Genomic DNA, 24,871 nt, shown 5'->3' with positions numbered 1-24,871 from the left:
CGCAACTGCATCCCACACTACAACAGCCAAGGCCACCACAACTGCACCCGATACTACAACAGCAGTTGCCACTACAACTTCCCCTGTAACCACAACTGTAGCCCACACTACAACAGCCATTGCCACCACAACTGCAGCTGACACCACAACTGAAGCCGCCACCACAACAGTCCCAGCCACCACAACTATAATCACCAATACAACAGCCAATGCCAGCACAACTGCTACCACCACTACTACAGCCCCTCTCACCACAACTGTAGCCGCAACTACGTCAGCCACTGCCACCACAACTGCAGCTGACAGCACAACTACAGACGCCACGACAACAGTCCCAGTCACCACAACTGCAGCCCACACTACAACAGCCAATGCCACCACAACTGCATATGGTACTACAACAGCAGTTTCCACAACAACTTCCCCTGTAACCACAACTGCAGCCCACACCACAACAGCCGCTACCACCACAACTGCAGCTGACACCACAACAGTCCCAGCCACCACAACTGCAGCCGCTACCACAACAGCTTCAGCCACCACAACTGCAATAACCACTACAACAGCCCCTCTCACCACAACTGCAACCGCAACTACGACATCCACCGCCACAACAACTGCAGCCGCGACCACAACAGCATCTGCCAACACATCAACTCCATTTACCACTTCGACAACTCCCACTGGCACGACAACTGCAGCTGCCACCACCACCACAAATGCTCCCACCACTACTAAAATCCCTCTTACCACAACTGTAGCCGCAACAACGTCAGCCACTGCCACCACAACTGCAGCTGACAGCACAACTACAGCCGCCACCACAACAGTCCCAGTCACTACAACTGCAGCCCACACTACAACAGCCGATGCCACCACAACTGCAGCTGGTACTACAACAGCAGTTGCCACTACAACTTCCCCTGTAACCACAAGTGTAGCCCACACTACAACAGCCACTGCCACCACAACTGCAGCTGACACCACAACTGAAGCCGCCACCACAACAGTCCCAGCCACCACAACTGCAGCCCACACTACAACAGCCAATGCCACCACAACTGCAGCTGGTACTACAACAGCAGTTGCCACTACAAGTTCCCCTGTAACCACAACTGTAGCCCACACTACAACAGCCAATGCCAACACAACTGCAGCTGGTACTACAACAGCAGTTGCCACTACAACTTCCCCTGTAACCACAACTGTAGCCCACACTACAACAGCCATTGCCACCACAACTGCAGCTGACACCACACCTGAAGCCGCCACCACAACAGTCCCAGCCACCACAACTATAATCACCAATACAACAGCCACTGCCACCACAACTGCTACCACCACTACTACAGCCCCTCTCACCACAACTGTAGCCGCAACTACGTCAGCCACTGCCACCACAACTGCAGCTGACAGCACAACTACAGACGCCACGACAACAGTCCCAGTCACCACAACTGCAGCCCACACTACAACAGCCAATGCCACCACAACTGCAGCTGGTACTACAACAGCAGTTTCCACAACAACTTCCCCAGAAACCGCAACTGCATCCCACACTACAACAGCCAAGGCCACCACAACTGCACCCGATACTACAACAGCAGTTGCCACTACAACTTCCCCTGTAACCACAACTGTAGCCCACACTACAACAGCCATTGCCACCACAACTGCAGCTGACACCACAACTGAAGCCGCCACCACAACAGTCCCAGCCACCACAACTATAATCACCAATACAACAGCCAATGCCAGCACAACTGCTACCACCACTACTACAGCCCCTCTCACCACAACTGTAGCCGCAACTACGTCAGCCACTGCCACCACAACTGCAGCTGACAGCACAACTACAGACGCCACGACAACAGTCCCAGTCACCACAACTGCAGCCCACACTACAACAGCCAATGCCACCACAACTGCATATGGTACTACAACAGCAGTTTCCACAACAACTTCCCCTGTAACCACAACTGCAGCCCACACCACAACAGCCGCTACCACCACAACTGCAGCTGACACCACAACAGTCCCAGCCACCACAACTGCAGCCGCTACCACAACAGCTTCAGCCACCACAACTGCAATAACCACTACTACAGCCCCTCTCACCACAACTGCAACCGCAACTACGACATCCACCGCCACAACAACTGCAGCCGCGACCACAACAGCATCTGCCAACACATCAACTACATTTACCACTTCGACAACTCCCACTGGCACGACAACTGCAGCCGCCACCACCACCACAAATGCTCCCACCACTACTAAAATCCCTCTTACCACAACTGTAGCCGCAACAACGTCAGCCACTGCCACCACAACTGCAGCTGACAGCACAACTACAGCCGCCACCACAACAGTCCCAGTCACCACAACTGCAGCCCACACTACAACAGCCAATGCCACCACAACTGCAGCTGGTACTACAACAGCAGTTGCCACTACAACTTCACAACTTCCCCTGTAACCACAAGTGTAGCCCACACTACAACAGCCACTGCCACCACAACTGCAGCTGACAGCACAACTACAGACGCCACGACAACAGTCCCAGTCACCACAACTGCAGCCCACACTACAACAGCCAATGCCACCACAACTGCATCTGGTACTACAACAGCAGTTTCCACAACAACTTCCCCAGTAACCGCAACTGCATCCCACACTACAACAGCCAATGCCACCACAACTGCACCCGATACTACAACAGCAGTTGCCACTACAACTTCCCCTGTAACCACAACTGCAGCCCACACCACAACAGCCGCTACCACCACAACTGCAGCTGACACCACAACAGTCCCAGCCACCACAACTGCAGCCGCTACCACAACAGCATCAGCCACCACAACTGCAATAACCACTACTACAGCCCCTCTCACCACAACTGCAACCGCAACTACGACATCCACCGCCACAACAACTGCAGCCGCGACCACAACAGCATCTGCCAACACATCAACTCCATTTACCACTTCGACAACTCCCACTGGCACGACAACTGCAGCCGCCACCACCACCACAAATGCTCCCACCACTACTAAAATCCCTCTTACCACAACTGTAGCCGCAACAACGTCAGCCACTGCCACCACAACTGCAGCTGACAGCACAACTACAGCCGCCACCACAACAGTCCCAGTCACCACAACTGCAGCCCACACTACAACAGCCAATGCCACCACAACTGCAGCTGGTACTACAACAGCAGTTGCCACTACAACTTCCCCTGTAACCACAACTGTAGCCCACACTACAACAGCCACTGCCACCACAACTGCAGCTGACACCACAACTGGAGCCGCCACCACAACAGTCCCAGCCACCACAACTGCAGCCCACACTACAACAGCCAATGCCACCACAACTGCAGCTGGTACTACAACAGCAGTTGCCACTACAACTTCCCCTGTAACCACAACTGTAGCCCACACTACAACAGCCAATGCCACCACAACTGCAGCTGGTACTACAACAGCAGTTGCCACTACAACTTCCCCTGTAACCACAACTGTAGCCCACACTACAACAGCCACTGCCACCACAACTGCAGCTGACACCACAACTGAAGCCGCCACCACAACAGTCCCAGCCACCACAACTATAATCACCAATACAACAGCCAATGCCAGCACAACTGCTACCACCACTACTACAGCCCCTCTCACCACAACTGTAGCCGCAACTACGTCAGCCACTGCCACCACAACTGCAGCTGACAGCACAACTACAGACGCCACGACAACAGTCCCAGTCACCACAACTGCAGCCCACACTACAACAGCCAATGCCACCACAACTGCATATGGTACTACAACAGCAGTTTCCACAACAACTTCCCCTGTAACCACAACTGCAGCCCACACCACAACAGCCGCTACCACCACAACTGCAGCTGACACCACAACAGTCCCAGCCACCACAACTGCAGCCGCTACCACAACAGCATCAGCCACCACAACTGCAATAACCACTACTACAGCCCCTCTCACCACAACTGCAACCGCAACTACGACATCCACCGCCACAACAACTGCAGCCGCGAACACAACAGCATCTGCCAACACATCAACTCCATTTACCACTTCGACAACTCCCACTGGCAGCACAACTGCAGCCGCCACCACCACCACAAATGCTCCCACCACTACTAAAATCCCTCTTACCACAACTGTAGCCGCAACAACGTCAGCCACTGCCACCACAACTGCAGCTGACAGCACAACTACCGCCGCCACCACAACAGTCCCAGTCACCACAACTGCAGCCCACACTACAACAGCCAATGCCACCACAACTGCAGCTGGTACTACAACAGCAGTTGCCACTACAACTTCCCCTGTAACCACAACTGTAGCCCACACTACAACAGCCAATGCCAACACAACTGCAGCTGGTACTACAACAGCAGTTGCCACTACAACTTCCCCTGTAACCACAACTGTAGCCCAGACTACAACAGCCATTGCCACCACAACTGCAGCTGACACCACAACTGAAGCCGCCACCACAACAGTCCCAGCCACCACAACTATAATCACCAATACAACAGCCAATGCCAGCACAACTGCTACCACCACTACTACAGCCCCTCTCACCACAACTGTAGCCGCAACTACGTCAGCCACTGCCACCACAACTGCAGCTGACAGCACAACTACAGACGCCACGACAACAGTCCCAGTCACCACAACTGCAGCCCACACTACAACAGCCAATGCCACCACAACTGCATATGGTACTACAACAGCAGTTTCCACAACAACTTCCCCTGTAACCACAACTGCAGCCCACACCACAACAACCGCTACCACCACAACTGCAGCTGACACCACAACAGTCCCAGCCACCACAACTGCAGCCGCTACCACAACAGCATCAGCCACCACAACTGCAATAACCACTACTACAGCCCCTCTCACCACAACTGCAACCGCAACTACGACATCCACCGCCACAACAACTGCAGCCGCGAACACAACAGCATCTGCCAACACATCAACTCCATTTACCACTTCGACAACGCCCACTGGCACGACAACTCCAGCCGCCACCACCACCACAAATGCTCCCACCACTACTAAAATCCCTCTTACCACAACTGTAGCCGCAACAACGTCAGCCACTGCCACCACAACTGCAGCTGACAGCACAACTACAGCCGCCACCACAACAGTCCCAGTCACCACAACTGCAGCCCACACTACAACAGCCAATGCCACCACAACTGCAGCTGGTACTACAACAGCAGTTGCCACTACAACTTTCCCTGTAACCACAACTGTAGCCCACACTACAACAGCCACTGCCACCACAACTGCAGCTGACACCACAACTGAAGCCGCCACCACAACAGTCCCAGCCACCACAACTGCAGCCCACACTACAACAGCCAATGCCACCACAACTGCAGCTGGTACTACAACAGCAGTTGCCACTACAACTTCCCCTGTAACCACAACTGTAGCCCACACTACAACAGCCAATGCCACCACAACTGCAGCTGGTAATACAACAGCAGTTGCCACTACAACTTCCCCTGTAAACACAACTGCAGCCCACACCACAACAGCCGCTACCACCACAACTGCAGCTGACACCACAACAGTCCCAGCCACCACAACTGCAGCCGCTACCACAACAGCATCAGCCACCACAACTGCAATAACCACTACTACAGCCCCTCTCACCACAACTGCAACCGCAACTACGACATCCACCGCCACAACAACTGCAGCCGCGACCACAACAGCATCTGCCAACACATCAACTACATTTACCACTTCGACAACTCCCACTGGCACGACAACTGCAGCCGCCACCACCACCACAAATGCTCCCACCACTACTAAAATCCCTCTTACCACAACTGTAGCCGCAACAACGTCAGCCACTGCCACCACAACTGCAGCTGACAGCACAACTACAGCCGCCACCACAACAGTCCCAGTCACCACAACTGCAGCCCACACTACAACAGCCAATGCCACCACAACTGCAGCTGGTACTACAACAGCAGTTGCCACTACAACTTCCCCTGTAACCACAAGTGTAGCCCACACTACAACAGCCACTGCCACCACAACTGCAGCTGACAGCACAACTACAGACGCCACGACAACAGTCCCAGTCACCACAACTGCAGCCCACACTACAACAGCCAATGCCACCACAACTGCATCTGGTACTACAACAGCAGTTTCCACAACAACTTCCCCAGTAACCGCAACTGCATCCCACACTACAACAGCCAATGCCACCACAACTGCACCCGATACTACAACAGCAGTTGCCACTACAACTTCCCCTGTAACCACAACTGCAGCCCACACCACAACAGCCGCTACCACCACAACTGCAGCTGACACCACAACAGTCCCAGCCACCACAACTGCAGCCGCTACCACAACAGCATCAGCCACCACAACTGCAATAACCACTACTACAGCCCCTCTCACCACAACTGCAACCGCAACTACGACATCCACCGCCACAACAACTGCAGCCGCGACCACAACAGCATCTGCCAACACATCAACTCCATTTACCACTTCGACAACTCCCACTGGCACGACAACTGCAGCCGCCACCACCACCACAAATGCTCCCACCACTACTAAAATCCCTCTTACCACAACTGTAGCCGCAACAACGTCAGCCACTGCCACCACAACTGCAGCTGACAGCACAACTACAGCCGCCACCACAACAGTCCCAGTCACCACAACTGCAGCCCACACTACAACAGCCAATGCCACCACAACTGCAGCTGGTACTACAACAGCAGTTGCCACTACAACTTCCCCTGTAACCACAACTGTAGCCCACACTACAACAGCCACTGCCACCACAACTGCAGCTGACACCACAACTGGAGCCGCCACCACAACAGTCCCAGCCACCACAACTGCAGCCCACACTACAACAGCCAATGCCACCACAACTGCAGCTGGTACTACAACAGCAGTTGCCACTACAACTTCCCCTGTAACCACAACTGTAGCCCACACTACAACAGCCAATGCCACCACAACTGCAGCTGGTACTACAACAGCAGTTGCCACTACAACTTCCCCTGTAACCACAACTGTAGCCCACACTACAACAGCCATTGCCACCACAACTGCAGCTGACACCACAACTGAAGCCGCCACCACAACAGTCCCAGCCACCACAACTATAATCACCAATACAACAGCCAATGCCAGCACAACTGCTACCACCACTACTACAGCCCCTCTCACCACAACTGTAGCCGCAACTACGTCAGCCACTGCCACCACAACTGCAGCTGACAGCACAACTACAGACGCCACGACAACAGTCCCAGTCACCACAACTGCAGCCCACACTACAACAGCCAATGCCACCACAACTGCATATGGTAATACAACAGCAGTTGCCACTACAACTTCCCCTGTAAACACAACTGCAGCCCACACCTCAACAGCCGCTACCACCACAACTGCAGCTGACACCACAACAGTCCCAGCCACCACAACTGCAGCCGCTACCACAACAGCATCAGCCACCACAACTGCAATAACCACTACTACAGCCCCTCTCACCACAACTGCAACCACAACTACGACATCCACCGCCACAACAACTGCAGCCGCGACCACAACAGCATCTGCCAACACATCAACTACATTTACCACTTCGACAACTCCCACTGGCACGACAACTGCAGCCGCCACCACCACCACAAATGCTCCCACCACTACTAAAATCCCTCTTACCACAACTGTAGCCGCAACAACGTCAGCCACTGCCACCACAACTGCAGCTGACAGCACAACTACAGCCGCCACCACAACAGTCCCAGTCACCACAACTGCAGCCCACACTACAACAGCCAATGCCACCACAACTGCAGCTGGTACTACAACAGCAGTTGCCACTACAACTTCCCCTGTAACCACAAGTGTAGCCCACACTACAACAGCCACTGCCACCACAACTGCAGCTGACAGCACAACTACAGACGCCACGACAACAGTCCCTGTCACCACAACTGCAGCCCACACTACAACAGCCAATGCCACCACAACTGCATCTGGTACTACAACAGCAGTTTCCACAACAACTTCCCCAGTAACCGCAACTGCATCCCACACTACAACAGCCAATGCCACCACAACTGCACCCGATACTACAACAGCAGTTGCCACTACAACTTCCCCTGTAACCACAACTGCAGCCCACACCACAACAGCCGCTACCACCACAACTGCAGCTGACACCACAACAGTCCCAGCCACCACAACTGCAGCCGCTACCACAACAGCATCAGCCACCACAACTGCAATAACCACTACTACAGCCCCTCTCACCACAACTGCAACCGCAACTACGACATCCACCGCCACAACAACTGCAGCCGCGACCACAACAGCATCTGCCAACACATCAACTCCATTTACCACTTCGACAACTCCCACTGGCACGACAACTGCAGCCGCCACCACCACCACAAATGCTCCCACCACTACTAAAATCCCTCTTACCACAACTGTAGCCGCAACAACGTCAGCCACTGCCACCACAACTGCAGCTGACAGCACAACTACAGCCGCCACCACAACAGTCCCAGTCACCACAACTGCAGCCCACACTACAACAGCCAATGCCACCACAACTGCAGCTGGTACTACAACAGCAGTTGCCACTACAACTTCCCCTGTAACCACAACTGTAGCCCACACTACAACAGCCACTGCCACCACAACTGCAGCTGACACCACAACTGGAGCCGCCACCACAACAGTCCCAGCCACCACAACTGCAGCCCACACTACAACAGCCAATGCCACCACAACTGCAGCTGGTACTACAACAGCAGTTGCCACTACAACTTCCCCTGTAACCACAACTGTAGCCCACACTACAACAGCCAATGCCACCACAACTGCAGCTGGTACTACAACAGCAGTTGCCACTACAACTTCCCCTGTAACCACAACTGTAGCCCACACTACAACAGCCATTGCCACCACAACTGCAGCTGACACCACAACTGAAGCCGCCACCACAACAGTCCCAGCCACCACAACTATAATCACCAATACAACAGCCAATGCCAGCACAACTGCTACCACCACTACTACAGCCCCTCTCACCACAACTGTAGCCGCAACTACGTCAGCCACTGCCACCACAACTGCAGCTGACAGCACAACTACAGACGCCACGACAACAGTCCCAGTCACCACAACTGCAGCCCACACTACAACAGCCAATGCCACCACAACTGCATATGGTAATACAACAGCAGTTGCCACTACAACTTCCCCTGTAAACACAACTGCAGCCCACACCACAACAGCCGCTACCACCACAACTGCAGCTGACACCACAACAGTCCCAGCCACCACAACTGCAGCCGCTACCACAACAGCATCAGCCACCACAACTGCAATAACCACTACTACAGCCCCTCTCACCACAACTGCAACCGCAACTACGACATCCACCGCCACAACAACTGCAGCCGCGACCACAACAGCATCTGCCAACACATCAACTACATTTACCACTTCGACAACTCCCACTGGCACGACAACTGCAGCCGCCACCACCACCACAAATGCTCCCACCACTACTAAAATCCCTCTTACCACAACTGTAGCCGCAACAACGTCAGCCACTGCCACCACAACTGCAGCTGACAGCACAACTACAGCCGCCACCACAACAGTCCCAGTCACCACAACTGCAGCCCACACTACAACAGCCAATGCCACCACAACTGCAGCTGGTACTACAACAGCAGTTGCCACTACAACTTCCCCTGTAACCACAACTGTAGCCCACACTACAACAGCCACTGCCACCACAACTGCAGCTGACACCACAACTACAGACGCCACGACAACAGTCCCAGTCACCACAACTGCAGCCCACACTACAACAGCCAATGCCACCACAACTGCATCTGGTACTACAACAGCAGTTTCCACAACAACTTCCCCAGTAACCGCAACTGCATCCCACACTACAACAGCCAATGCCACCACAACTGCACCCGATACTACAACAGCAGTTGCCACTACAACTTCCCCTGTAACCACAACTGCAGCCCACACCACAACAGCCGCTACCACCACAACTGCAGCTGACACCACAACAGTCCCAGCCACCACAACTGCAGCCGCTACCACAACAGCATCAGCCACCACAACTGCAATAACCACTACTACAGCCCCTCTCACCACAACTGCAACCGCAACTACGACATCCACCGCCACAACAACTGCAGCCGCGACCACAACAGCATCTGCCAACACATCAACTCCATTTACCACTTCGACAACTCCCACTGGCACGACAACTGCAGCCGCCACCACCACCACAAATGCTCCCACCACTACTAAAATCCCTCTTACCACAACTGTAGCCGCAACAACGTCAGCCACTGCCACCACAACTGCAGCTGACAGCACAACTACAGCCGCCACCACAACAGTCCCAGTCACCACAACTGCAGCCCACACTACAACAGCCAATGCCACCACAACTGCAGCTGGTACTACAACAGCAGTTGCCACTACAACTTCCCCTGTAACCACAACTGTAGCCCACACTACAACAGCCACTGCCACCACAACTGCAGCTGACACTACAACTGGAGCCGCCACCACAACAGTCCCAGCCACCACAACTGCAGCCCACACTACAACAGCCAATGCCACCACAACTGCAGCTGGTACTACAACAGCAGTTGCCACTACAACTTCCCCTGTAACCACAACTGTAGCCCACACTACAACAGCCAATGCCACCACAACTGCAGCTGGTACTACAACAGCAGTTGCCACTACAACTTCCCCTGTAACCACAACTGTAGCCCACACTACAACAGCCATTGCCACCACAACTGCAGCTGACACCACAACTGAAGCCGCCACCACAACAGTCCCAGCCACCACAACTATAATCACCAATACAACAGCCAATGCCAGCACAACTGCTACCACCACTACTACAGCCCCTCTCACCACAACTGTAGCCGCAACTACGTCAGCCACTGCCACCACAACTGCAGCTGACAGCACAACTACAGACGCCACGACAACAGTCCCAGTCACCACAACTGCAGCCCACACTACAACAGCCAATGCCACCACAACTGCATATGGTACTACAACAGCAGTTTCCACAACAACTTCCCCTGTAACCACAACTGCAGCCCACACCACAACAGCCGCTACCACCACAACTGCAGCTGACACCACAACAGTCCCAGCCACCACAACTGCAGCCGCTACCACAACAGCATCAGCCACCACAACTGCAATAACCACTACTACAGCCCCTCTCACCACAACTGCAACCGCAACTACGACATCCACCGCCACAACAACTGCAGCCGCGAACACAACAGCATCTGCCAACACATCAACTCCATTTACCACTTCGACAACTCCCACTGGCAGCACAACTGCAGCCGCCACCACCACCACAAATGCTCCCACCACTACTAAAATCCCTCTTACCACAACTGTAGCCGCAACAACGTCAGCCACTGCCACCACAACTGCAGCTGACAGCACAACTACCGCCGCCACCACAACAGTCCCAGTCACCACAACTGCAGCCCACACTACAACAGCCAATGCCACCACAACTGCAGCTGGTACTACAACAGCAGTTGCCACTACAACTTCCCCTGTAACCACAAGTGTAGCCCACACTACAACAGCCACTGCCACCACAACTGCAGCTGACACCACAACTGAAGCCGCCACCACAACAGTCCCAGCCACCACAACTGCAGCCCACACTACAACAGCCAATGCCACCACAACTGCAGCTGGTACTACAACAGCAGTTGCCACTACAACTTCCCCTGTAACCACAAGTGTAGCCCACACTACAACAGCCACTGCCACCACAACTGCAGCTGACAGCACAACTACAGACGCCACGACAACAGTCCCAGTCACCACAACTGCAGCCCACACTACAACAGCCAATGCCACCACAACTGCATCTGGTACTACAACAGCAGTTTCCACAACAACTTCCCCAGTAACCGCAACTGCATCCCACACTACAACAGCCAATGCCACCACAACTGCACCCGATACTACAACAGCAGTTGCCACTACAACTTCCCCTGTAACCACAACTGCAGCCCACACCACAACAGCCGCTACCACCACAACTGCAGCTGACACCACAACAGTCCCAGCCACCACAACTGCAGCCGCTACCACAACAGCATCAGCCACCACAACTGCAATAACCACTACTACAGCCCCTCTCACCACAACTGCAACCGCAACTACGACATCCACCGCCACAACAACTGCAGCCGCGACCACAACAGCATCTGCCAACACATCAACTCCATTTACCACTTCGACAACTCCCACTGGAACGACAACTGCAGCCGCCACCACCACCACAAATGCTCCCACCACTACTAAAATCCCTCTTACCACAACTGTAGCCGCAACAACGTCAGCCACTGCCACCACAACTGCAGCTGACAGCACAACTACAGCCGCCACCACAACAGTCCCAGTCACCACAACTGCAGCCCACACTACAACAGCCAATGCCACCACAACTGCAGCTGGTACTACAACAGCAGTTGCCACTACAACTTCCCCTGTAACCACAACTGTAGCCCACACTACAACAGCCACTGCCACCACAACTGCAGCTGACACCACAACTGGAGCCGCCACCACAACAGTCCCAGCCACCACAACTGCAGCCCACACTACAACAGCCAATGCCACCACAACTGCAGCTGGTACTACAACAGCAGTTGCCACTACAACTTCCCCTGTAACCACAACTGTAGCCCACACTACAACAGCCAATGCCACCACAACTGCAGCTGGTACTACAACAGCAGTTGCCACTACAACTTCCCCTGTAACCACAACTGTAGCCCACACTACAACAGCCATTGCCACCACAACTGCAGCTGACACCACAACTGAAGCCGCCACCACAACAGTCCCAGCCACCACAACTATAATCACCAATACAACAGCCAATGCCAGCACAACTGCTACCACCACTACTACAGCCCCTCTCACCACAACTGTAGCCGCAACTACGTCAGCCACTGCCACCACAACTGCAGCTGACAGCACAACTACAGACGCCACGACAACAGTCCCAGTCACCACAACTGCAGCCCACACTACAACAGCCAATGCCACCACAACTGCATATGGTACTACAACAGCAGTTTCCACAACAACTTCCCCTGTAACCACAACTGCAGCCCACACCACAACAGCCGCTACCACCACAACTGCAGCTGACACCACAACAGTCCCAGCCACCACAACTGCAGCCGCTACCACAACAGCATCAGCCACCACAACTGCAATAACCACTACTACAGCCCCTCTCACCACAACTGCAACCGCAACTACGACATCCACCGCCACAACAACTGCAGCCGCGAACACAACAGCATCTGCCAACACATCAACTCCATTTACCACTTCGACAACGCCCACTGGCACGACAACTCCAGCCGCCACCACCACCACAAATGCTCCCACCACTACTAAAATCCCTCTTACCACAACTGTAGCCGCAACAACGTCAGCCACTGCCACCACAACTGCAGCTGACAGCACAACTACAGCCGCCACCACAACAGTCCCAGCCACCACAACTGCAGCCCACACTACAACAGCCAATGCCACCACAACTGCAGCTGGTACTACAACAGCAGTTGCCACTACAACTTCCCCTGTAACCACAACTGTAGCCCACACTACAACAGCCAATGCCACCACAACTGCAGCTGGTACTACAACAGCAGTTGCCACTACAACTTCCCCTGTAAACACAACTGCAGCCCACACCACAACAGCCGCTACCACCACAACTGCAGCTGACACCACAACAGTCCCAGCCACCACAACTGCAGCCGCTACCACAACAGCATCAGCCACCACAACTGCAATAACCACTACTACAGCCCCTCTCACCACAACTGCAACCGCAACTACGACATCCACCGCCACAACAACTGCAGCCGCGACCACAACAGCATCTGCCAACACATCAACTACATTTACCACTTCGACAACTCCCACTGGCACGACAACTGCAGCCGCCACCACCACCACAAATGCTCCCACCACTACTAAACTCCCTCTTACCACAACTGTAGCCGCAACAACGTCAGCCACTGCCACCACAACTGCAGCTGACAGCACAACTACAGTCCCAGTCACCACAACTGCAGCCCACACTACAACAGCCAATGCCACCACAACTGCAGCTGGTACTACAACAGCAGTTGCCACTACAACTTCCCCTGTAACCACAACTGTAGCCCACACTACAACAGCCACTGCCACCACAACTGCAACTGACACCACAACTGAAGCCGCCACCACAACAGTCCCAGCCACCACAACTGCAGCCCACACTACAACAGCCAATGCCACCACAACTGCAGCTGGTACTACAACAGCAGTTGCCACTACAACTTCCCCTGTAACCACAACTGTAGCCCACACTACAACAGCCAATGCCACCACAAATGCAGCTGGTACTACAACAGCAGTTGCCACTACAACTTCCCCGGTAACCACAACTGCAGCCCACACCACAACAGCCGCTACCACCACAACTGCAGCTGACACCACAACAGTCCCAGCCACCACAACTGCAGCCGCTACCACAACAGCATCAGCCACCACAACTGCAATAACCACTACTACAGCCCCTCTCACCACAACTGCAACCGCAACTACGACATCCACTGCCACAACAACTGCAGCCGCGACCACAACAGCATCTGCCAACACATCAACTCCATTTACCACTTCGACAACGCCCACTGGCACAACAACTGCAGCCGCCACCACCACCACAAATGCTCCCACTACTACTAAAATCCCTCTTACCACAACTGTAGCCGCAACAACGTCAGCCACTGCCACCACAACTGCAGTTGACAGCACAACTACAGCCGCCACCACAACAGTCCCAGTCACCACAACTGCAGCCCACACTACAACAGCCAATGCCACCACAACTGCAGCTGGTACTACAACAGCAGTTGCCACTACAACTTCCCCTGTAACCACAACTGTAGCCCACACTACAACAGCCACTGCCACCACAACTGCAGCTGACACCACAACTGAAGCCGCCACCACAACAGTCCCAGCCACCACAACTCTAATCACCAATACAACAGCCACTGCCACCACAACTGCTACCACCACTACTACAGCCCCTCTCACCACAACTGTAGCCGCAAATACGTCAGCCACTGCCACCACAACTGCAGCTGACAGCACAACTACAGACGCCACGACAACAGTCCCAGTCACCACAACTGCAGCCCACACTACAACAGCCAATGCCACCACAACTGCAGCTGGTACTACAACAGCAGTTGCCACTACAACTTCCCCTGTAACCACAACTGTAGCCCACACTACAACAGCCACTGCCACCACAACTGCAGCTGACACCACAACTGAAGCCGCCACCACAAAAGTCCCAGCCACCACAACTGCAGCCCACACTACAACAGCCAATGCCACCACAACTGCAGCTGGTACTACAACAGCAGTTGCCACTACAACTTCCCCTGTAACCACAACTGTAGCCCACACTACAACAGCCAATGCCACCACAACTGCAGCTGGTACTACAACAGCAGTTGCCACTACAACTTCCCCTGTAACCACAACTGCAGCCCACACCACAACAGCCGCTACCACCACAACTGCAGCTGACACCACAACAGTCCTAGCCACCACAACTGCAGCCGCTACCACAACAGCATCAGCCACCACAACTGCAATAACCACTACTACAGCCCCTCTCACCACAACTGCAACCGCAACTACGACATCCACCGCCACAACAACTGCAGCCGCGACCACAACAGCATCTGCCAACACATCAACCCCATTTACCACTTCGACAACTCCCACTTGCACGACAACTGCAGCTGCCACCACCACCACAAATGCTCCCACCACTACTAAAATCCCTCTTACCACAACTGTAGCCGCAACAACGTCAGCCACTGCCACCACAACTGCAGCTGACAGCACAACTACAGCCGCCACCACAACAGTCCCAGTCAACACAACTGCAGCCCACACTACAACAGCCAATGCCACCACAACTGCAGCTGGTACTACAACAGCAGTTGCCACTACAACTTCCCCTGTAACCACAAGTGTAGCCCACACTACAACAGCCACTGCCACCACAACTGCAGCTGACACCACAACTGAAGCCGCCACCACAACAGTCCCAGCCACCACAACTGCAGCCCACACTACAACAGCCAATGCCACCACAACTGCAGCTGGTACTACAACAGCAGTTGCCACTACAACTTCCCCTGTAACCACAACTGTAGCCCACACTACAACAGCCAATGCCAACACAACTGCAGCTGGTACTACAACAGCAGTTGCCACTACAACTTCCCCTGTAACCACAACTGTAGCCCACACTACAACAGCCATTGCCACCACAACTTCAGCTGACACCACAACTGAAGCCGCCACCACAACAGTCCCAGCCACCACAACTATAATCACCAATACAACAGCCAATGCCAGCACAACTGCTACCACCACTACTACAGCCCCTCTCACCACAACTGTAGCCGCAACTACGTCAGCCACTGCCACCACAACTGCAGCTGACAGCACAACTACAGACGCCACGACAACAGTCCCAGTCACCACAACTGCAGCCCACACTACAACAGCCAATGCCACCACAACTGCAGCTGGTACTACAACAGCAGTTGCCACTACAACTTCCCCTGTAACCACAACTGCAGCCCACACCACAACAGCCGCTACCACCACAACTGCAGCTGACACCACAACAGTCCCAGCCACCACAACTGCAGCCGCTACCACAACAGCATCAGCCACCACAACTGCAATAACCACTACTACAGCCCCTCTCACCACAACTGCAACCGCAACTACGACATCCACCGCCACAACAACTGCAGCCGCGACCACAACAGCATCTGCCAACACATCAACTCCATTTACCACTTCGACAACTCCCACTGGCACGACAACTGCAGCCGCCACCACCACCACAAATGCTCCCACCACTACTAAAATCCCTCTTACCACAACTGTAGCCGCAACAACGTCAGCCACTGCCACCACAACTGCAGCTGACAGCACAACTACAGCCGCCACCACAACAGTCCCAGTCACCACAACTGCAGCCCACACTACAACAGCCAATGCCACCACAACTGCAGCTGGTACTACAACAGCAGTTGCCACTACAACTTCCCCTGTAACCACAACTGTAGCCCACACTACAACAGCCACTGCCACCACAACTGCAGCTGACACCACAACTGAAGCCGCCACCACAACAGTCCAGGCAGCACAACTGCAGCCCACACTACAACAGCCAATGCCACCACAACTGCAGCTGGTACTACAACAGCAGTTGCCACTACAACTTCCCCTGTAACCACAACTGTAGCCCACACTACAACAGCCAATGCCACCACAACTGCAGCTGGTACTACAACAGCAGTTGCAAATACAACTTCCCCTGTAACCACAACTGCAGCCCACACCACAACAGCCGCTACCACCACAACTGCAGCTGACACCACAACAGTCCCAGCCACCACAACTGCAGCCGCTACCACAACAGCATCAGCCACCACAACTGCAATAACCACTACTACAGTCCCTCTCACCACAACTGCAACCGCAACTACGACATCCACCGCCACAACAACTGCAGCCGCGACCACAACAGCATCTGCCAACACATCAACTCCATTTACCACTTCGACAACTCCCACTGGCACGACAACTGCAGCCGCCACCACCACCACAAATGCTCCCACCACTACTAAAATCCCTCTTACCACAACTGTAGCCGCAACAACGTCAGCCACTGCCACCACAACTGCAGCTGACAGCACAACTACAGCCGCCACCACAACAGTCCCAGTCACCACAACTGCAGCCCACACTACAACAGCCAATGCCACCACAACTGCAGGTGGTACTACAACAGCAGTTGCCACTACAACTTCCCCTGTAACCACAAGTGTAGCCCACACTACAACAGCCACTGCCACCACAACTGCAGCTGGTACTACAACAGCAGTTGCCACTACAACTTCCCCTGTAACCACAACTGTAGCCCACACTACAACAGCCAATGCCAACACAACTGCAGCTGGTACTACAACAGCAGTTGCCACTACAACTTCCCCTGTAACCACAACTGTAGCCCACACTACAACAGCCATTGCCACCACAACTGCAGCTGACACCACAACTGAAGCCGCCACCACAAAAGTCCCAGCCACCACAACTGCAGCCCACACTACAACAGCCAATGCCACCACAACTGCAGCTGGTACTACAACAGCAGTTGCCACTACAACTTCCCCTGTAACCACAACTGTAGCCCACACTACAACAGCCAATGCCACCACAACTGCAGCTGGTACTACAACAGCAGTTGCCACTACAACTTCCCCTGTAACCACAACTGCAGCCCACACCACAACAGCCGCTACCACCACAACTGCAGCTGACACCACAACAGTCCCAGCCACCACAACTGCAGCCGCTACCACAACAGCATCAGCCACCACAACTGCAATAACCACTACTACAGCCCCTCTCACCACAACTGCAACCGCAACTACGACATCCACCGCCACAACAACTGCAGCCGCGACCACAACAGCATCTGCCAACACATTAACTCCATTTACCACTTCGACAACTCCCACTGGCACGACAACTGCAGCTGCCACCACCACCACAAATGCTCCCACCACTACTAAAATCCCTCTTACCACAACTGTAGCCGCAACAACGTCAGCCACTGCCACCACAACTGCAGCTGACAGCACAACTACAGCCGCCACCACAACAGTCCCAGTCACCACAACTGCAGCCCACACTACAACAGCCAATGCCACCACAACTGCAGCTGGTACTACAACAGCAGTTGCCACTACAACTTCCCCTGTAACCACAACTGTAGCCCACACTACAACAGCCACTGCCACCACAACTGCAGCTGACACCACAACTGAAGCCGCCACCACAACAGTCCCAGCCACCACAACTGCAGCCCACACTACAACAGCCAATGCCACCACAACTGCAGCTGGTACTACAACAGCAGTTGCCACTACAACTTCCCCTGTAACCACAACTGTAGCCCACACTACAACAGCCAATGCCAACACAACTGCAGCTGGTACTACAACAGCAGTTGCCACTACAACTTCCCCTGTAACCACAACTGTAGCCCACACTACAACAGCCACTGCCACCACAACTTCAGCTGACACCACAACTGAAGCCGCCACCACAACAGTCCCAGCCACCACAACTATAATCACCAATACAACAGCCAATGCCAGCACAACTGCTACCACCACTACTACAGCCCCTCTCACCACAACTGTAGCCGCAACTACGTCAGCCACTGCCACCACAACTGCAGCTGACAGCACAACTACAGACGCCACGACAACAGTCCCAGTCACCACAACTGCAGCCCACACTACAACAGCCAATGCCACCACAACTGCAGCTGGTACTACAACAGCAGTTGCCACTACAACTTCCCCTGTAACCACAACTGCAGCCCACACCACAACTGCAGCCGCTACCACCACAACTGCAGCTGACACCACAACTGCAATAACCACTACTACAGCCCCTCTCACCACAACTGTAACCGCAACTACGACATCCACCGCCACAACAACTGCAGCCGCGACCACAACAGCATCTGCCAACACATCAACTCCATTTACCACTTCGACAACTCCCACTGGCACGACAACTGCAGCCGCCACCACCACCACAAATGCTCCCACCACTACTAAAATCCCTCTTACCACAACTGTAGCCGCAACAACGTCAGCCACTGCCACCACAACTGCAGCTGACAGCACAACTACAGCCGCCACCACAACAGTCCCAGTCACCACAACTGCAGCCCACACTACAACAGCCAATGCCACCACAACTGCAGCTGGTACTACAACAGCAGTTGCCACTACAACTTCCCCTGTAACCACAACTGTAGCCCACACTACAACAGCCACTGCCACCACAACTGCAGCTGACACCACAACTGAAGCCGCCACCACAACAGTCCCAGCCAGCACAACTGCAGCCCACACTACAACAGCCAATGCCACCACAACTGCAGCTGGTACTACAACAGCAGTTGCCACTACAACTTCCCCTGTAACCACAACTGTAGCCCACACTACAACAGCCAATGCCACCACAACTGCAGCTGGTACTACAACAGCAGTTGCCACTACAACTTCCCCTGTAACCACAACTGCAGCCCACACCACAACAGCCGCTACCACCACAACTGCAGCTGACACCACAACAGTCCCAGCCACCACAACTGCAGCCGCTACCACAACAGCATCAGCCACCACAACTGCAATAACCACTACTACAGCCCCTCTCACCACAACTGCAACCGCAACTACGACATCCACCGCCACAACAACTGCAGCCGCGACCACAACAGCATCTGCCAACACATCAACTCCATTTACCACTTCGACAACTCCCACTGGCACGACAACTGCAGCCGCCACCACCACCACAAATGCTCCCACCACTACTAAAATCCCTCTTACCACAACTGTAGCCGCAACAACGTCAGCCACTGCCACCACAACTGCAGCTGACAGCACAACTACAGCCGCCACCAGAACAGTCCCAGTCACCACAACTGCAGCCCACACTACAACAGCCAATGCCACCACAACTGCAGGTGGTACTACAACAGCAGTTGCCACTACAACTTCCCCTGTAACCACAAGTGTAGCCCACAATACAACAGCCACTGCCACCACAACTGCAGCTGGTACTACAACAGCAGTTGCCACTACAACTTCCCCTGTAACCACAACTGTAGCCCACACTACAACAGCCAATGCCAACACAACTGCAGCTGGTACTACAACAGCAGTTGCCACTACAACTTCCCCTGTAACCACAACTGTAGCCCACACTACAACAGCCATTGCCACCACAACTGCAGCTGACACCACAACTGAAGCCGCCACCACAACAGTCCCAGCCACCACAACTATAATCACCAATACAACAGCCAATGCCAGCACAACTGCTACCACCACTACTACAGCCCCTGTCACCACAACTGTAGCCGCAACTACGTCAGCCACTGCCACCACAACTGCAGCTGACAGCACAACTACAGACGCCACGACAACAGTCCCAGTCACCACAACTGCAGCCCACACTACAACAGCCAATGCCACCACAACAGCAGCTGGTACTACAACAGCAGTTGCCACTACAACTTCCCCTGTAACCACAACTGTAGCCCACACTACAACAGCCACTGCCACCACAACTGCAGCTGACACCATAACTGAAGCCGCCACCACAACAGTCCCAGCCACCACAACTGCAGCCCACACTACAACAGCCAATGCCACCACAACTGCAGCTGGTACTACAACAGCAGTTGCCACTACAACTTCCCCTGTAACCACAACTGTAGCCCACACTACAACAGCCAATGCCACCACAACTGCAGCTGGTACTACAACAGCAGTTGCCACTACAACTTCCCCTGTAACCACAACTGCAGTCCACACCACAACAGCCGCTACCACCACAACTGCAGCTGACACCACAACAGTCCCAGCCACCACAACTGCAGCCGCTACCACAACAGCATCAGCCACCACAACTGCAATAACCACTACTACAGCCCCTCTCACCACAACTGCAACCGCAACTACGACATCCACCGCCACAACAACTGCAGCCGCAACCACAACAGCATCTGCCAACACATCAACTCCATTTACCACTTCGACAACTCCCACTGGCACGACAACTGCAGCCGCCACCACCACCACAAATGCTCCCACCACTACTAAAATCCCTCTTACCACAACTGTAGCCGCAACAACGTCAGCCACTGCCACCACAACTGCAGCTGACAGCACAACTACAGCCGCCACCACAACAGTCCCAGCCACCACAACTGCAGCCCACACTACAACTGCCAATGCCACCACAACTGCAGCTGGTACTACAACAGCAGTTGCCACTACAACTTCCCCTGTAACCACAACTGTAGCCCACACTACAACAGCCAATGCCACCACAACTGCAGCTGGTACTACAACAGCAGTTGCCACTACAACTTCCCCTGTAACCACAACTGTAGCCCAAACTACAACAGCCATTGCCACCACAAATGCAGCTGACACCACAACTGAAGCCGCCACCACAACAGTCCCAGCCACCACAACTATAATCACCAATACAACAGCCAATGCCAGCACAACTGCTACCACCACTTCTACAGCCCCTCTCACCACAACTGTAGCCGCAACTACGTCAGCCACTGCCACCACAACTGCAGCTGACAGCACAACTACAGCCGCCACCACAACAGTCCCAGTCACCACAACTGCAGCCCACACTACAACAGCCAATGCCACCACAACTGCAGCTGGTACTACAACAGCAGTTGCCACTACAACTTCCCCTGTAACCACAACTGTAGCCCACACTACAACAGCCACTGCCACCACAACTGCAGCTGACACCACAACTGGAGCCGCCACCACAACAGTCCCAGCCACCACAACTGCAGCCCACACTACAACAGCCAATGCCACCACAACTGCAGCTGGTACTACAACAGCAGTTGCCACTACAACTTCCCCTGTAACCACAACTGTAGCCCACACTACAACAGCCAATGCCACCACAACTGCAGCTGGTACTACAACAGCAGTTGCCACTACAACTTCCCCTGTAACCACAACTGTAGCCCACACTACAACAGCCATTGCCACCACAACTGCAGCTGACACCACAACTGAAGCCGCCACCACAACAGTCCCAGCCACCACAACTATAATCACCAATACAACAGCCAATGCCAGCACAACTGCTACCACCACTACTACAGCCCCTGTCACCACAACTGTAGCCGCAACTACGTCAGCCACTGCCACCACAACTGCAGCTGACAGCACAACTACAGACGCCACGACAACAGTCCCAGTCACCACAACTGCAGCCCACACTACAACAGCCAATGCCACCACAACAGCAGCTGGTACTACAACAGCAGTTGCCACTACAACTTCCCCTGTAACCACAACTGCAGCCCACACCACAACAGCCGCTACCACCACAACTGCAGCTGACACCACAACAGTCCCAGCCACCACAACTGCAGCCGCTACCACAACAGCATCAGCCACCACAACTGCAATAACCACTACTACAGCCCCTCTCACCACAACTGCAACCGCAACTACGACATCCACCGCCACAACAACTGCAGCCGCGACCACAACAGCATCTGCCAACACATCAACTCCATTTACCACTTCTACAACTCCCACTGGCACGACAACTGCAGCCGCCACCACCACCACAAATGCTCCCACCACTACTAAAATCCCTCTTACCACAACTGTTGCCGCAACAATGTCAGCCACTGCCACCACAACTGCAGCTGACAGCACAACTACAGCCGCCACCACAACAGTCCCAGTCACCACAACTGCAGCCCACACTACAACAGCCAATGCCACCACAACTGCAGCTGGTACTACAACAGCAGTTGCCACTACAACTTCCCCTGTAACCACAACTGTAGCCCACACTACAACAGCCACTGCCACCACAACTGCAGCTGACACCACAACTGGAGCCGCCACCACAACAGTCCCAGCCACCACAACTGCAGCCCACACTACAACAGCCAATGCCACCACAACTGCAGCTGGTACTACAACAGCAGATGCCACTACAACTTCCCCTGTAACCACAAATGTAGCCCACACTACAACAGCCAATGCCACCACAACTGCAGCTGGTACTACAACAGCAGTTGCCACTACAACTTCCCCTGTAACCACAACTGTAGCCCACACTACAACAGCCACTGCTACCACAACTGCAGCTGACACCACAACTGAAGCCGCCACCACAACAGTCCCAGCCACCACAACTATAATCACCAATAAAACAGCCACTGCCAGCACAACTGCTACCACCACTACTACAGCCCCTCTCACCACAACTGCAACCGCAACTACGTCATCCACTGCCACAACAACTGCTGCCGCGACCACAACAGCATCTGCCAACACATCAACTCCATTTACCCCTTCGACAACTCCCACTGGCATAACAACTGCAGCCGCCACCACCGCCACAAATACTCCCACCACTACTAAAATCCCTCTTACCACAACTGTAGCCGCAACAACGTCAGCCACTGCCACCACAACTGCAGCTGACAGCACAACTACAGCCGCCACCACAACAGTCCCAGTCACCACAACTGCAGCCCACACTACAACAGCCAATGCCACCACAACTGCAGCTGGTACTACAACAGCAGTTGCCACTACAACTTCCCCTGTAACCACAACTGTAGCCCAAACTACAACAGCCACTGCCACCACACCTGCAGCTGACATCACAACTGAAGCCGCCACCACAACAGTCCCAGCCACCACAAATATAATCACCAATACAACAGCCACTGCCACCACACCTGCTACCACCACTACTACAGCCCCTCTCACCACAACTGTAGCCGCAACTACGTCAGCCACTGCCACCACAACTGCAGCTGACAGCACAACTACAGCCGCCACGACAACAGTCCCAGTCACCACAACTGCAGCCCACATTACAACAGCCAATGCCACCACAACTGCAGCTGGTACTACAACAGCAGTTGCCACAACAACTTCCCCAGTAACCGCAACTGCATCCCACACTACAACAACCAATACCACCACAACTGCACCTGATACTACAAC

The 24,871-nt window shown here is 54.1% G+C and overlaps 1 protein-coding gene across 1 annotated transcript; it reads left to right on the top strand.

Moving 5' to 3' along the window:
• Positions 1-8,331: 8,331 nt before the first annotated feature.
• On the top strand, positions 8,332-10,302 carry LOC129830552 (uncharacterized; the record flags this gene model as incomplete). The annotated part of the gene is made up of 3 exons (XM_055893123.1): positions 8,332-8,494; positions 9,296-9,623; positions 9,927-10,302. Coding segments are annotated over 3 exons (867 nt in total), but the record flags the coding sequence as incomplete, so codon positions are not given.
• Positions 10,303-24,871: the final 14,569 nt, after the last annotated feature.

The sequence above is a fragment of the Salvelinus fontinalis genome, chromosome 32 (assembly GCF_029448725.1).
Source record: "Salvelinus fontinalis isolate EN_2023a chromosome 32, ASM2944872v1, whole genome shotgun sequence".
Taxonomy (NCBI): Eukaryota; Metazoa; Chordata; class Actinopteri; order Salmoniformes; family Salmonidae; genus Salvelinus; species Salvelinus fontinalis.
This window is presented reverse-complemented; position numbering and strand designations above follow the sequence as displayed.